The sequence below is a fragment of the Perissodus microlepis genome, chromosome 19 (assembly GCF_051167445.1).
Source record: "Perissodus microlepis isolate ML-2025 ecotype Zambia chromosome 19, ASM5116744v1, whole genome shotgun sequence".
Taxonomy (NCBI): Eukaryota; Metazoa; Chordata; class Actinopteri; order Cichliformes; family Cichlidae; genus Perissodus; species Perissodus microlepis.
The window spans coordinates 21795028-21811460 of record NC_140479.1 but is presented as its reverse complement, the minus strand read 5'-3'; the positions used below and the strand labels follow the sequence as shown (position 1 = coordinate 21811460).

General features: G+C 39.1%; 2 protein-coding genes across 2 annotated transcripts; both read right to left on the bottom strand.

The window, feature by feature from the left end:
- Window positions 1–1708: 1708 nt before the first annotated feature.
- On the bottom strand, window positions 1709–3031 carry LOC146365966 (platelet-activating factor receptor-like). Its single transcript, XM_084913880.1, has one exon. It carries the CDS (start codon window positions 3021–3023, stop codon window positions 1917–1919), a length of 1107 nt encoding a protein of 368 aa, XP_084770006.1. The 5' UTR covers window positions 3024–3031; the 3' UTR covers window positions 1709–1916.
- Window positions 3032–11034: 8003 nt separating this feature from the next.
- LOC146365965 (platelet-activating factor receptor-like) lies at window positions 11035–13212 on the bottom strand. Its single transcript, XM_084915266.1, has one exon. The coding sequence runs from the start codon at window positions 13210–13212 to the stop codon at window positions 11998–12000; it is 1215 nt and encodes a 404-aa protein (XP_084771392.1). The 3' UTR covers window positions 11035–11997.
- Between the last annotated feature and the right edge of the window lie 3221 nt (window positions 13213–16433).

The window sequence follows — 16433 nt, the reverse complement described above, 5'->3', positions numbered from 1 at the left end:
TATCATCAGACTCACTGCTGCAGCCAGGGGCAGTACAAATGTGATTCCCTTAGACTGCTTTTTGATTTTAGTCTCTTTGTTTTCCTCTGAGTTATTGGTTCTGTCACTAGTTAGCTAACATAACCTAATATAAGTCTGTTAGCGGCAACCAACCTACCTGTAAACATGCTCTACAAAATTTAACTTTAAACTATTATTTCCTAAATCCAGCTTCACAGACGTGCTACCTCATTGTTGTTGTTTTTTTAGAATAGGGCTCCACTGCATTACAGTTTTTCAAATTGCTTAAACACATTTCTTGAAACTATGCCTCGTATTCTCAAACACAGTAAACAACAAATTCCATAACATCTCACCCACTTTCCCAAACATCGTATTTTCAGGTCAAAATAAAGTTCTACACCCAAAACCATTCACTCTTCTTGAAAAATCAAACTTTGCCCACAGACAGCACACTCAAGGCCTCAAAAATACAGACACTACAAGATAGTGTTACACATTGGTGCAATAAATTAAAAACAATATTTCCAAAACTGGCAAGTTATGTTGCTTGTGGTTCTTCCCCTCAAATACCTTTTCACATGATGAACACAAGATGCGATCAATGTACATACAGTGGCACAATTTTTATTCACGTACCATGCAGTACAACACACGCCAAAAACATTATTCCACCTCAGCATCCTGTCTTTGGTCTGGGTCAGGCCAGGAAATCTCATCTACATCAGAGGCTATATTGGCCCTAGCCAGGCAGCAGGGGGTAAAATCCTCTTGCATGCCTGATCCAACCCTGGCATGCATCTACTGATATGTCCAGGAAGGCTTCTTCAGTGGCCTGGAGGAGGTGAACACGGACATAAGGTTCCCTGTTGTACACTTTCCACCACCACGCTGAAAATAACCTCTTTATCAGGTTTAGAAAGGGATACTATGCAGGCAGAAACCCAAGGTTAGAAAACCTTGGGTTATTGGTAAACCAGTCATGAACCAGAGCAGCGCGATGGAAGCTGATGTTGTCCCAAACAACAACATAGTGAGGCTGCTCTGGCTGTGCTGGTTCCCTGTAGTCCACCTGGAACATATGTTGTCTTTGACCATCAAGAAAAGCAAGGAGAACCATAGTGTTATAGGGTCCTAGAATGGCATGGTGGTGGAGTACCACTCGTTGGCTGATGGCTGTGCACATAGTGACATTCCTTCCACGCTGGCCAAGGACATTTACAATTGCCCGATGGCCAATTATGTTCCTCCTCCTCCTCAACCTCTTCCTTTGCACGTCTTTGGATCCATTGTTTCAAACCTGAATGAGCTGACTTTTGCCCTTTTATCTATCCATTAAAGTTTCTGATTGGTGTGTGATACATTTTGACTCCTAGTGTTTCCACTTGGTTAATTGTGTGCTAACTGAGCTAAAGCTGTGCTGACTTAAGTTAACATTATTGAATGCTAGTGCTTTACCACATGGAGTAAGCAGTGAAAAATGTAGGGACTTGTGTGCAGAGTTTTGTAGTAACAGTTCGCCAAATCTCACTCATGTGTTAACGCAGGGGAATAGTGTTTATAGTTCAGGGAAATGGGTGTGCTTTTTGAAAAATAGTATTATGGTTTTGAAATTTTAGTTCAAAAGATTGTTTATAGTGTTTAAGCAATTGTGAAAAACTGTAATACATGTGGTGTTTCATGGCCACCTTAATAATGTAACTGAGGATTCAAAATTATTCCACGGTTAGTCACTGAGATTCATCTAAGTCATAAAATGGAGAGAATCTTATCTGAGATGGGGTTTGGTTCAAAATGCTGGATAAGTGAGATTTCTGAAAATACTTTATACAATAACCACTGAGCTCCTTTCGATGTGTTGAGTTTCATCCTGACCCCCGGCCTTTCCTATGAGGCCTCTGATTTCCTCCTCGAGTTCAAACAGGTGATGCAGGCTGGTTTAAGTGGTAGCTCCGAGGTTGGGTGAATGTGATTAATTTTTTAATGTGGGCCTTGATGAGTCCTCTAAACGTCCCTGTGGCAAAATAATAAACTACAGGGTCCAAAATGCAGTTGAGGCCCATAAGAACCAGGGTGATCTGATGAGTGTCGCTCAGCAACTCACGAGTGGTCTTGCTGTACTTCACGTGGCCAAAGCCGTCTTCGATCTCCAGCACTGCCAGAACCCAGGGGCCTTGAACTATGTGGTGTGGCAGGAAACACAGAACAAATACTCCCACCACTGCCGGCAACATCTGGAGAGCCCTCCGTTTTACCCCTGTCAGCTGTTTAAATGTGGACATTACATTGGGCGTTTTAGACTCTGTTTCTGAAGACTGAATTTTTGACTGAGGAGAGTTTTTATAAATTAAGACTCGAGCAATAAGGATATTGCATATCACAATGAGTGAGAAGACAACAAAAAACAATCCGATTATTAAAAAATGAGCGACAGCCAATATTTTCTTTTTCTCGTTAATTCGATTCTGGTATCCCTCAAAACAGCGTGTGATATTTTTTGGTCCATTTTCATTTTTCTGGTGCACGTTGATCCCTTCACCCACCAAAACAGGAACAGACATCGCCAGAACAAACACCCAGTTAAAAAAACAAACAATAATTCCACGAAGTCTGCTGTCGGACGAGGCTGCGTCCAGAGGCCGAGTCACCACCCAGCATCTGTTGATGCTGATGGCTGAAAGGAAGAGGATGGTGCTGTAAGTGTTGATGAAAAAGAAGGTGCCTGTCACCTGGCACATGAAGTCTCCATAAACCCAGTCTCCCTCACGCATATAGTAGTCAATCCAAAAGGGAAGAGCACACACAAACAGAAGATCAGCGATGGTCAAGTTGGTCATGTAGATGTGAATTTCTCCCATGGCCTTGGCTTGATGGAGGCAGCGCAGGACAAACAGCACGTAGAGATTAGCGATGAAGCCCAGGATGAAGAAGATGATGTAGAAAACCGGGATGAGCACATAACGAAACTGAGAGTCCAGGAACGGATAAATGGTTCTGGACTCCACACTACTCATTGTTGTCATAGTAACTGATTGAGTGATTTCCGTTATGTTTGTCTGTGGGAGACAACATATATTATCATCAGTACAATGGTTTACTCAGACTTTTGATGCAGATGACAAAGGTAGGGTATATTAGAAAGTAGAATCTTTGAGAACAACTACTTTTTGTGATATTTCAATTTCAGTTAAAATAAATAGAGAAAAAACAAAACCAGTAAATGAGAAAGATTTAAAATAAAGAAAGAGGACATTTTTCTCCTGCAAGGACTAAGTTATCTATCACCTTTTATTGGCACAAATGTATTTACCAGATAAATTATTAGCCATTCCATACAGAAATATGGTATCTAACCAGATTCATACTCTGGATGGCATTACCTTGGCCTCCAGTAACGCTGTGAGGAACCTTGGAGTCATTTTTGACCAGGACATGTCCTTCAACGCACATATTAAACAAATATGTAAGACTGCTTTCTTCCATTTGCGCAACATCTCTAAAATTAGAAATATCCTGTCTCAGAGTGACGCTGAAAAACTAGTTCATGCATTTATTACTTCCAGGCTGCACTACTGTAATTCATTATTATCAGGATGTCCAAAAAACTGGGAGGGGAGGTGGGGAGAGGCCCTGGTTTAGACTTAGCGCTCCCTGATTTGTTCTCCTCGTAGTCCTTCCTCATGGCAATGGTCTTTGACCTCCAGTCAGGGATCCTGTCCTGTGTGACTCCTCCCTACTCTACAGTTGTTATTGTTACTGTAGTTTCATTTCCATGCAGATGTCAGCTTTACCAACAACTATCATCACTACTGGAACAGGATGTTATCATACACCCACACACGGCTTGTAAGCGTTTAACAGTTTCACTTTCAACACTTCACACTCCTGTGTCTTAGTCAACCCTTCACACTGTGAGGGTAATGCTTTATCCTTCTAACAAGAAGTGTTTCCACAAGTTACCACATGCATTCAGTTCCATCAAGTAACTCTTTTACACAGGTTGGGAACTCCAGGCCTCAAGGTCCGATGTCCTGCAGGTTTTAGATATCACCCTGGGTCAACACACCTGAATCAAATGATTAGTTCATTACCAGGCGTCTGCACAAGTTCCCCACCCCTCCTCTATTACAGTTTTTCTCGATTGGTTTGGCTCATTTCTTGAAACCGAGATGACATTCTCAAAACCATAAGGTCATTTGGCCAAACAGTCTTACAGTCCTGCCCAACATTATAGCTCACTAGCAAAATCAAATATCTTTCCCCAAACTCTTCGTCCATGCTTCAAAAGCAGATTCTAGTTCATGCATTTATTACTTCCAGGCTGGACTACTGTAATTCATTATTATCAGGATGTCCAAAAAACTCACTGAAAAGCCTTCAGCTAATCCAAAATGCTGCAGCAAGAGTACTGACAGGGACTAGAAGGAGAGAGCATATTTCTCCTGTTTTGGCTTCCCTTCATTGGCTTCCTGTTAAATCCAGAATTGAATTCAAAATCCTGCTCCTCACATACAAGGTCTTAAATAATCAGGCCCCATCTTATCTTAATGACCTTGTAGTACCATATCACCCTATTAGAGCACTTCGCTCTCGCTCTGCAGGCCTACTTGTTGTTCCTAGAGTATTTAAAAGTAGAATGGGAGGCAGAGCCTTCAGTTTTCAGGCCCCTCTTCTGTGGAACCAGCTTCCAGTTTGGATTCGGGAGACAGAAACTATCTCTACTTTTAAGATTAGGCTTAAAACTTTCCTTTTTGCTAAAGCATATAGTTAGGGCTGGACCAGGTGACCCTGAATCCTCCCTTAGTTATGCTGCAATAGACGTAGGCTGCCGGGGGATTCCCATGATGCATTGAGTTTTTCCTTTCCAGTCACCTTTCTCACTCACTATGTATTAATAGACCTCTCTGCATTGAATCATATCTGTTATTAACCTCTGTCTCTCTTCCACAGCATGTCTTTTATCCTGTCTTCCTTCTCTCACCCCAACCGGTCGCAGCAGATGGCCGCCCCTCCCTGAGCCTGGTTCTGCCGGAGGTTTCTTCCTGTTAAAAGGGAATTTTTCCTTCCCACTGTCGCCAAAGTGCTTGCTCATAGGGGGTCATATGACTGTTGGGTTTTTCTCTGTATCTATGAAGCGCCTTGAGGCGACTTTTGTTGTGATTTGGCGCTATATAAATAAAATTGAATTGAATTGAATTGAATTTATTGAATTAATTAATTTCTTGTTGTTATCTGAGCACATCTTCTGAAATTGTCAGGTAATTCTAAACAGTCTGAGAAGTCTTAACATTTCTTTGTACTATGAATCATATGTTCCAAATTGATGTAATGGCACAGAAGTATGATAAGTTTTAAACTGGAGACCATCTTGCAAGTGGAACAACAGAAGCATGAAATCACTGAGTTGCTGGACCGCACCCATATTTGAACATACGCTTCATGTGAAGTTTTGTGGCCGTGTTTTGCACAGCTGTAGTTTTATCATAGTAATATAATCTGTCTCCAAACAAATATCTCAACACTCTGTATAAAAGGGCCTGTTAAGACTTTATCTGCCATAGACTTCTTATTACTCATCTAAGATCTAACTCTCAGTCAAAGTCTTTATAGGTAGAGTCATTAATTAGCATCTTGCAGTAACACTATACATCATGAAGCCTTTGAAAACTCAGTTGCAGAGTGAGTGGACAGACTGAGGTTGGATTTGTGACTGTTTTATGTTCATTTTATCTTTGGTTTTGCCACTAAGACTAAAATGGTTATAGAACTTGAAGCTACTGTTGGGATTGAATAATTTGCAGTGGCTCAATAATGCTATGCTTTTTATTAATAAGTGTTATAAAGTTATATAGTGTAGTATTAAGTGGACACAGTCCTGAAAAATAAAGGCATGAGACCATGTGTCCTTCGGGAGTAGAAAGCTGCAGACTCTCACTCACGCTTGCCTGGGGAAAATGTAGATAAGAGGGGACCATCTCTAGTGCAAAGTTACTGAGACACTGTTGTTTAGACTAGAATGAGAGACCTCCTGTAATAAAACTGTTAGGGGCACACCACCATTATGAGATCCGCAGCAACGTGTCTTGCAGGACGCATCTCCTTTCTAGAAGTAAACTAGCATCAGAATTAAAACAGAAAGTAGTGCAAAAAAGTCAAAGGTTTAACCAAGCTGTTGTTCTCTGACTATAAACTGCTGTAAAGGAGCTGACACTGAAACGGTGAAAACTCTAAACACCTAAAGATGTTCGAGGAGAATCTGTCAGTGAACAATGTGTCATGAACTGTGTGTGGAGCAGGCAGGATAGGACCCAAATGCAGGCTCTCGGAGGTGAAATTACAAATTACAGACAACAAGCTTGACACCCACTTACAATAAAGAACAGTAGTCCAACAGTAAATGAGCTGTGAAGCTGTTTGATAAACTGACACACCCCTGTTACTGGGAAATAGCTGACGCTGCTAAATAATATCAGTTTGTGAACAAGTTTAACTGAGTACCATTTTTTCCGCCCTTTTTTCTGAATAATTGCCACAGGTGTTTATTTTATAACCTGTTTGGATCTGTCTTATGCAGATCTGTTAAATATTGATTAAATTAATCACAGCATTGTAAAGACTGTGGACAAAAAAAATAATCCATTAATAGATTTGAGTAGAGCAGCAGTTAAATTACAAACAGCTGTAAGGTACTCTGTTTCAGAGATTACAATTATTATTTTTTTTCAATTACCAACGTCATCAAACAGAGTTAATTGCACTATAATGGCTAGTCAATATTTACTGATCCAGTTAATATCGGATGATGTGCTGTAATTAATAGTTAAGTTAAACATTTTGAGCAAAACACTGCCTCCTGTAAAATCTTAATTTTACACAGATATGAAGCTAAGAAATGAATAAAGGAGGCACAGCAGAAACAGAAAAATGTGATTAATTTGATTAAATAATAAACTGACAGTTTACAGCAAAATAACTGAAATATTTGTGAAAATAAGGATGCTTTTAACTTTACTGTCTTCTCTTCTTGACTAAAACACATTATTAGACTGATGATTATTAGTGAGTGAGGATATTAAGACTGCCTGTCTTAATACGAAAAACAAGAAATAACGAGGAGAACTGTACACTTACACAACTGCTTCTTCTGTTTTCAATCTCCTGATGCGCGTAAACACTTTGAATGGATTTGCAGCTTCGGTTCAGCAACAGTGCAACATCTCTGAGAGAGAGGGAGCTTGTGCGTCTTGTGTCTTGCAGTTGCTTTTATCTATCTCAAAACCACTGGCTTCCCCAAAAATGGACACGAGATGTCCTTCAGCATTGTTGTGTGTGAATACCACAGCACAAACAGAACTGTCTAGTTGATGCTAGTGAAACAATGAAATATTGAGTGGAGGAAGAAGACACAGCCTGAGTGCTCCAAATGTTTACTAACTGTAGTTATTCCACTGCAAACCCTGCGAATCTGCAGTTCTGCATGACTTTATTTGGTAGTGTTTGACAAATATGCAGCCCTCTTCTTTATTTGGCATTGTTTCTTTCATGAATTTCTTTAGAAAAGAGAATGTAATAGTTCTCACATTCACAGCTTTACTTTGCTGTATAAGAGCAAAGAATGTTACACACTATTGATTGCGACTGTTTTGTATTGTGATGCACACTCAAGATGCACTGTGTACAGCTCTCCACGGACACCCTTTATTGTGCTCAGAGTTGGAAGTATCAAGGTCCAAATACTTTGTTACAGTGTTTAAGTAGAAGTTTCAGATATCTATATTGTACCTGAGTATTTATTTTTCTGACGATTTTTTATATTTACTTGTTACATTTAACCACAAATATCTGTATTTTCTACTCCTTACATCTTCAAAATAGACTCATTACTTTAAGTTTAACACATTTGAGGGAAGTTTTTATTTCCCAGCACTGTGTGCCTTCAAACATCAAATTGATTTGGGCCTAAATTGAGGGAATAAGAATGCATAAATGGCAATGTTACTGATGTAGCCTCAATCACTGGGGTTTATCCAACCCAATATCACGTCAAATTGTGAAATCAAGCCAGTTCACCGTGTCTATTTCAAGTTTTAGAGAGGCAAAGTTTTGATATTTTGTTTCAAGCCAACATGAAAATAATCACAGGAAAGTGTCCCTTTATTTGCCAAGCATCATAACTCATTTGGTAGTTTGGTACTCATTTTGGTAAGTGAATGCCCTTGCCCTTTTTTCAGAATAACCTCAGCTTTCAATATCTGGCAATCATTTTAGATTATTATGATAAACTGGAAATTTAAAGCTTTAAAGCTGTGTTTTTCTATACTATATTTTGTATTGTGAAAGGTCCTGTAAAACAAATGGAGGTACGCTAAATTTGTGTTATTCATTGGTTGCATGAAAATACAAGGCAGTGTTGTGAAAGATAAACAGGTTAGTTTGCTGTTCTGTGTGGCCGTTACACATCCATGGTCAGAGGTGATTTATCAGATATCTCCGTGTTGATGTTTTAGTTGCATCATCAAAATACTGTTGCTCCATGATCAACACTGCAACTGACCAATCACGTTGTTATGATGTAATAGTGGGAAAATGAAAAAAAATGCTCTCGTTTATATAAATCTCTATTCTGGAACAAATGGTCTCAAGTGTTTTCGTTATATGCTTATAGAATATAACAAACATATTGTGATTCTTTCCCCCATGCTGAGCCACTGCAACCAATCTTAGAGTTGCCACATTTTACATAAATATAGATGCAACACTGTCTCTGAGGCCGGATTTAAGAAATAAGAGCTTAAAATTAACGTTTTTAGAACATGTTTAGCGCCATCTTGGACTAGTACAGAACTTCACATCACCAAGTGAAGGTGATGTCACTGGTTTAGTTGGTTTGGTTGAGATTAATGGACTTTTTAATGAGAATTTAATGTTTGCTAACTAGTAACAGAACCGATAACTCAGTGGAAAGGGGACTAAAACTAACAAGCAGTCTGTACTGGCTCTGACTTTTATGTTGAGAAACCAGATATACTGTCTCTTACTAAGTCTCTTACTTTCTTCTAGGATAAAGCAGGTCACAAGAACATTTTTAATTTGCCCCAAATTAAAACCAGAGTCGCTTGAAGTTTCTGAGAAGTTGGGTTTTTTTTTCTGTTTTTGTTTTTTTTTAATCTTCTGTCGCATGCATTTCATTAATGTCTGTGATTATTTTACAAGCTGCCAGCTATCTAATTTAACAAGTTTCTGTCTCATCAGTGAGTCATAATTGGAGGTATTGGTCAGAATGATGACAGTTAATCAGTTCATTAGCATATTTTCATCACTCCTAATATAACACGTCAATGATGTCCACAGGCATTTTGTGCGACAGTTTTTGTTTCTTTTCTTTCATTTAATGTTGACAAAACATAAAAATTATATAGCAAAATACACAAATTCACCCTGTACCACCACCCCTCTGTAGTCTAAGGAGCTTGGAAAGAAAAGTGTCTGGACTTCTTCAAGTTGCTTGAAGACGTTTCACCTCTCATCCGAGAAGCTTCTTCAGTTCTAGTGAGCTCAGCTCACAGCTTCAGTTCAGCAACAGAGTGACTTCTCTGACAGAGAGGGAATTTACATGTTACTGTGTGAGTGGGAGTGTTCTCCCAGGTCTAGACGGAGGAGGTGTTGCTTCAGTTTTCTTAGGAAAGCCCCGAATGGTCCAAAATACATAATGTTGACCTCCACGATTTCCTGTGTCACTGTGCCATCCTCTCTGCATCATATACGTAGCACAAACCGAAAGGAGTGCAACAGCCACTTGGCTTTCTTGTTGCAGTATATTTATCAGAAATGGTGTAAAAAACTTTACCGTGAACAGGTGTGTCTGCCAAACATTGAGCTTCTCTCCGTCCAACAACATCTGTAGTTTTTTGTTTTTGTTTTTTTTCCCCTCTTTATTTATAAAGTTTTGCACATGTAATTTGACATATCAGGCCCAATACAGCAAGTACCAACCGATATAAAGACATATATCAAAACAAATTAGGCCATTAAAATTCGGATGATAACAATAAAACAGAAAAAAGTTTAGTCTGTTGTAAGTGTTTTCAATGAGTTAAAGTAAATGATAAAAGGCTGCCACATCTGTGAGAACTTGTTAACATTTCCTCTGAGTCTAAATTTTATTTTCTCCATTTTTAAAAAGAACATAACATCTTCCAGCCAACGTGATCGGGCTGGAGGGTGAGGAGCTTTCCAAGACAGCAAAATTCGACGCTGTGCCAGCAGTGAAGTGAAAGCGATAATATCCAGTTGCTTACGACTAAGGTTCAGGGTGGCGTCCTCAGAAACACCAAAAATGGCAACTAGTGGACATGGTTTGAGAGTAACGCTCAAAACATGAGAGAGCACTTCAGAGTAAAAAGTCCAGTATAATTGAAGTGACGGGCAGGCAAAAAACATATGAGTTAAATCACAGGGGGAGGTGTTGCATCTGTTGCACAGGTCAGGTATGCTGGGGTATATTTTAGATAGTCTAGAGCTTAACATCTGTAGTTTTTCACGAGAATGAGAGTTTATAATGTTTCATCTGAAATGATGACCCATTTTTATAAATGTAACTGAGCACTGTCGAATAAAATGTGAAAGAAATACATTTAGAGAATCCACTTATGTAGAAGAGCAATGTTTATTAATCTGTTCACTATGTGGTTGGTTCATGCTGGTAAGGCTAGCTGTTATGTTATACACTTCTGAGATATAAGCTAAAATGATTTTGGTGTCCTCTGATGTAACATTATTGGGTTAACCCTTTCATTGCTCCTAATAAAACAGATCAAAGATCTACACAGGCATGTGTGGCAGAGTGGCACATCTGTAACACTCCTGCACCTGATTTTTAGAAGAGTATCTTTGTATTGCTACTGCCACCACAGCTGACATCATCATATTTAAAATTGCTATACTTACTTAACTGGCCCTCAGTTATCATCATGTGCTATCATTGTAGGCATTCAATCAGAATGCAAGGAATTAATAAAGGCAGAGATCCTCTGATCAAATTTGATTTCATGTTTTTATTTACAAAAACGCATATACATTTCAGAGGGAACCCTGCAAATGTGAAAAGGTGAGAAAAAAGAAGTCCTTTCATTAAAAAAAAGGTTTGACCAGTGGGTTACCATAACAATGAGATCCTCACTGATGAGGAAATAAGAATAAAAACATGTGAGGTAGGTGAGAGGGGAAAAATGGTAAAGAAGAATGACAGAGAAAGAGTTTTCAGTACATAAAAATTGGGTTTTGCATATTGTTTAACAATTTATCTTCCATGAATTAACTTCCATTAAACAATCCATCATGTCTAAGAGAATGTTGTAATAATGTCACAAGATAACAAAAACAGATTAACTTCCACAAGATGATGTGTCATAAATCACAAATCTCTTGTATTTATATTAAAACCAGTTATAGGTACAGGTCAGTTAGAGGTATAGGTCAAAGGTACAACACTGTGGAAGTCTTGAGCTACCCCCCATTTCCTTATATTTTGAAGAAAAAGATTACTTACTGCTAAATTGATAGAGTGAAAGTAGACAGTACCTCCTTGGTTTATTATCATCAGACTCACTGCTGGAGCCAGAGGCAGTACAAATGTGATTCCCTTAGACTGCTTTTTAATTTTAGTCTCTTTGTTTTCCTCTGAGTTGTTGGTTCTGTCACTAGTTAACAAACATAACCTAATGTAAGTCTATCAGCAGAAACCAACCAAACCATAGACTTGCTCTAAAAGCTTTAACCTAAAACAATTATTTCCTAAATCCATATTACCTCAATTACAGTTTTTTTTACAACAGGGCTCCACTGAGCTAATTAGCCTTCAAATGTGTAGTGTTTCTTGTCCTCTTTAATAATGTAATTGAGGATTCAGAATTATTCCACAGTCATAAAATGGAGAGAATCTTATCTGAGATGTGGTTTGGTTAAAAATGTTGGATAAGTTAGATTTTTGAAAATACTTTATAAAATAACCACTGAGTTCCTTTCAGTGTAATAAATTTGATCCTGCCCCCCAGCCTTTGTGGGTTTCCTATGAGGCCTCTGATTTCCTCCCAGAGTCCAAACAGGTGATGCAGGCTGGTTTAAGTGGTAGCTCCGAGTTTGGGTGCATGGGATTAATTTTTTAATGTGGGCCTTGATGAACCTTCTAAACTTCCCTGTGGCAAAATAATAAACTACAGGGTCCAAAATGCAGTTGAGGCCCATAAGAACCAGGGTGATCTGATGAGCGTCGTTTAGCAACTGACGAGTGGTCTTGCTGTACTTCACGTGGCTGAAGCCGTCTTCGATCTCCAGCACTGCCAGAACCCAGGGGCCTTGAACTATGTGGTGTGGCAGGAAACACAGGACAAACACTCCCACCACTGCCAGCAACATCTGGAGAGCCCTCCGTTTTACCCCTGTGGGCCGTTTAAATATGGATGTCACAGTGGGCTTTTTAGACTGTGTTCCTGAAGACTGACTTTCTGACTGAGGAGAATTTTTAGAAATTAAACTTTGAGCAATAAGGACATTGCATATCACAATGAGTAAAAAGACAACAAAAAACAATCCAATTATTAGAAAATGAGCGACAGCCACTTTTTTCTTCTTGTCATTAGTTCCACCCTGGTATCCCTCAAAACAGCGACGTATGTCAGTGTTGTTTTTAGAGTGCACGTTGATCCCTGGACTCACCAGAAAAGGAACAGACATCGCCACAACAAACACCCAGATACAAATACAAACAATGATTCCACGAATTCTGCGGTTTGACAAAGCTGCGTCTAGAGGCCAAGTCACCGCCCAGTATCTGTTGATGCTGATGGCTGAAAGGAAGAGGATGGTGCCGTAAGTGTTGATGAAAAAGAAGGTGCCTGTCACCCGGCACATGACGTCTCCATAAACCCAGTCTCCCTCACGCATGTAGTAGTCAATCCAAAAGGGAAGAGCACACACAAACAGAAGATCAGCGATGGTCAAGTTGGTCATGTAGATGTGAATTTCTCCCATGGCCTTGGCTTGATGGAGGCAGCGCAGGACAAACAGCACGTAGAGATTAGAGATGAAGCCCAGGATGAAGAAGATGATGTAGAAAACCGGGATGAGCAAATAACGAAACTGAGAGTCCAGGAACGGATTAATGGTTGTGGACACCATACTACTCATTGTTGTCATAGTAACTGATTGAGTCATCTTTGTCTGTGGGAGACAAAATATATTATGATCAGTACAATGTCCTATGACAGTTTTACTCCGTTTTGATGCAGATGGCAAAGGTAGTGTACAATGGAGGGAAAAGAAAGAAAGGGAAAGAATATATGTATGAATGACTAAATGTATATTTTTGAATGTTACACTGACTGTATTATACAGGTCAGGGTGTACGGTTCATTGATGATCCAGTCCAAAGAAGGCAAGCTACCCGTCCAGGAGTCCTTGATATGATTGTTCTGAGAAGAAAGTTAAATTCTTTGGACGAGCCTTGAACTGTTCAAATTCTACTTAAGTGGTAGAACAGAATCGCACATCATTGCTCCTTTGCACATCCTGCAAAGAGAACCCTTATTGGACTCCCACTTAAGGGTGTGGGCTGACACGAGACAGACTGAGTCAAATTCCCACAGGGCGTGTTTTGTTTATTATTTTTCATGATTTGAGCCCCATTTTTCTTTCATGTAAGTAAAAGTAAAGTAAAATTTTATTTATATAGCACCTTTTAAGATAAAAATCACAAAGTACTTCACAGAAGCTGAAACAAAGATAAAAAATCAACCAAAAGCAAGTTTAAAAAGATCAGTTTTTAGCTGTTTTTTAAAAGTGACCACTGAGTCCACAGATCTCAGGCTCAAAGGGAGAGAGTTCCACAGTCTAGGGGCCACAGTTACAAAGCTCTGTCACCTTTTGTTTTCAGCCTCGTGTGTTGGACAACTAGCAAGCCCTGATCAGATGACCTCAGGGACCTGCTGGGAATGTATGGATGTAAAAATTCACTGATATATGTTGGTGCTTGTCCTTGTAAAAACCAGTGGTATAATAGTGCTTAACATACAAAAGTGTCAGAAGTAAGTAATAGAGAAAGATGAAAGCCATGGCAAAGTACCAAACATGCTAGCAGGTTAATGGAATTAAAAACACAGAAACAAAAGAAATACATATAAAAGCATAATAGAACAATATGTGTAAAAGATAAAGGAGTCAAGAAAAATTTTAAAATAGTTAAGAATAGAACGATAATTGCAACAAGCATTAAACTAACTTAACAAACAAGCATTAACTGGTAGAAAAGGCGAGGCTAAATAAACAGGTTTTCAACTGCGATTTGAAGGTTTGAATGGAATCAGACTCACGGATAGCAATGGGGAGGTTATTCCACAGATCGGGTGCAGCCAAGGCAAACACACGGTCACCTCTAGTCTTCAGCCGGGATCTCGGCTGTACCAAAAGTGACTGGGAAGATGATCTTAGTACTCTAGCAGGGGTGCATAATCTAAGTAGTTCAATGAGGTAACTTGGCGCTTAATTGTTAATAGTTCTAAAGGTGAGCAGCAGGATTTTGAATTGAATACGGTACTTAACGGGAAGCCAATGCAGGTCGGCAAGGACAGGGGTAATAGAGACACGCCGCCCGGTACCAGTAAGGAAACGAGCCGCCACATTCTGAACAATTTGCAGTCTATGGAGAAAAGTAGAGTTAAGACCAAAATAAAGGGAGTTGCAGTAATCCAACCTAGATGTCACGAAGGCGTGGAGAAGCTTTTCATAGTGTCTGGCCTTGCAAATAAGACGCAATAGAAGCAAGATTTGACAACAGAAGACACTTGTTTGTCGAATTTAAAAGAGCTGTCCAAAAACACACCCTCAGTGCAGCAGGGCTGTGACATGGGAGTACTTGGAGGACTTGGTCAGAAGCTTTGCAGCAGCGTTCTGAACAACTTGCAGATGCTCCAAAGAGGCATTATATAAACAAGTAAACAAAGAATAACAATAAACAATGAATGAAAGATGAAACAAATGCATGAATGACAATTTCTAATTCGGAGCGCGATACAGTGGGACTCAGCTTAGCAATGTTTCTCAAGTGATAAAAACAGGAGCGGACCAGATATTTAACATGACCAAAGTCAGAGCTGAGTCAAAAGTTACACCAAGGTTCCTGATAGAAGTTTTGGTAAAAGTAGCAAGTGGACCCAAGTTTTCCATAACCCAAACAACTTTTTTAGGAGCACAAACGAGGAGTTCAGTCTTCAACTCATTTAGTAGAAGAAAGTTTAGAACCATCCAACCTCCAATGGAGTCTATGCATCTATGCAAAATCTGTAGCTTGGAAACATCTTGAGGCTTAAAGGAGATATATAACTGAATATCATCTGCATAGCAGTGATAAGAAATGCCCTTAAAAGTGCTCAATAAGTGCTGGAGAGGTAAATACAACTTCCGCTCTACAATGCTATTTTTTCATTGTATATATATGTGATTATTCATTTGTGAATACAAGTTTATCAAACCAAGTTCTCTGAGCGTTTCATTAGTCATCCACTTTGCTCTGGCAGTCGAACCTTAGCTATTGGCCCAGCACACAGGTAAACATTCAAATCTCTATTCCAAGGATTGAAAGGGGTGTTACAAAGGTCTTAGTAAAAGCAAGCAATACAAGCCTTCCTATTACCTATTTTCTAATCTAATTCTCAGAGGAAAATGCTTCTAATAAGAGGACACGTGAGTCTGCATCTTACTGTAGCACTATACAACATAAGAGTATTAAAAAGAAGTCACAGTCAGTTACAGACCAAAAGAGACTGACTGGGGTGGCCTTTGTGACTGTAAAGGTTGCCACTGAAGACAAAATGGTTACATAAGAGACGTTATTGAAACTAAAGTTGGTTAAGTACTGATAGTGATCTTTAGCACATGACCTGAATTCATCAAAAAGATTGAACTACAAAAGTATGCAAGTGGTTTAACCAGCATGTGGTTCTTAGACTATAACCTGCTATGAACAACCTGCTACCAAATGTTGGTGCAAATGGACTTTTTTGAACGAGCAATGACCAAACAGCCTGCTGCAGTTTGCAAGAGGTTTGCAACATGTTTCCAGTTTTGAGCATGCAATGAATGGTTTTAATTAGATCAGCAGCTACACCACAAACAGTTCTAAGAAACCAAGTTAGAGATTTTACAATTTTGATTTCAACTACTGATAATATCAAATCTAATCGCTTTATTACAAGTTAGTCAAAATGTACTAATCCTGTTATGCTATAATTAATAATAATAATTTGGAGTTAAAACATTACCTTCCCCAAAATATTAATTTTATACAAATATCATACTAAGAAATTGATAAAGGAAGCTCTTAAACCATAAATTGTCAACATTTCACTCACCACATCACATTTCACTCTACTAACCTACTG

Excerpts from the sequence above, each read along its gene's own strand:
- LOC146365966 (XM_084913880.1), bottom strand. The coding sequence starts at position 3,023 with ATGACAACAATGAGTAGTGTGGAGTCCAGAACCATTTATCCGTTCCTG.
- LOC146365965 (XM_084915266.1), bottom strand. The coding sequence starts at position 13,212 with ATGACTCAATCAGTTACTATGACAACAATGAGTAGTATGGTGTCCACA.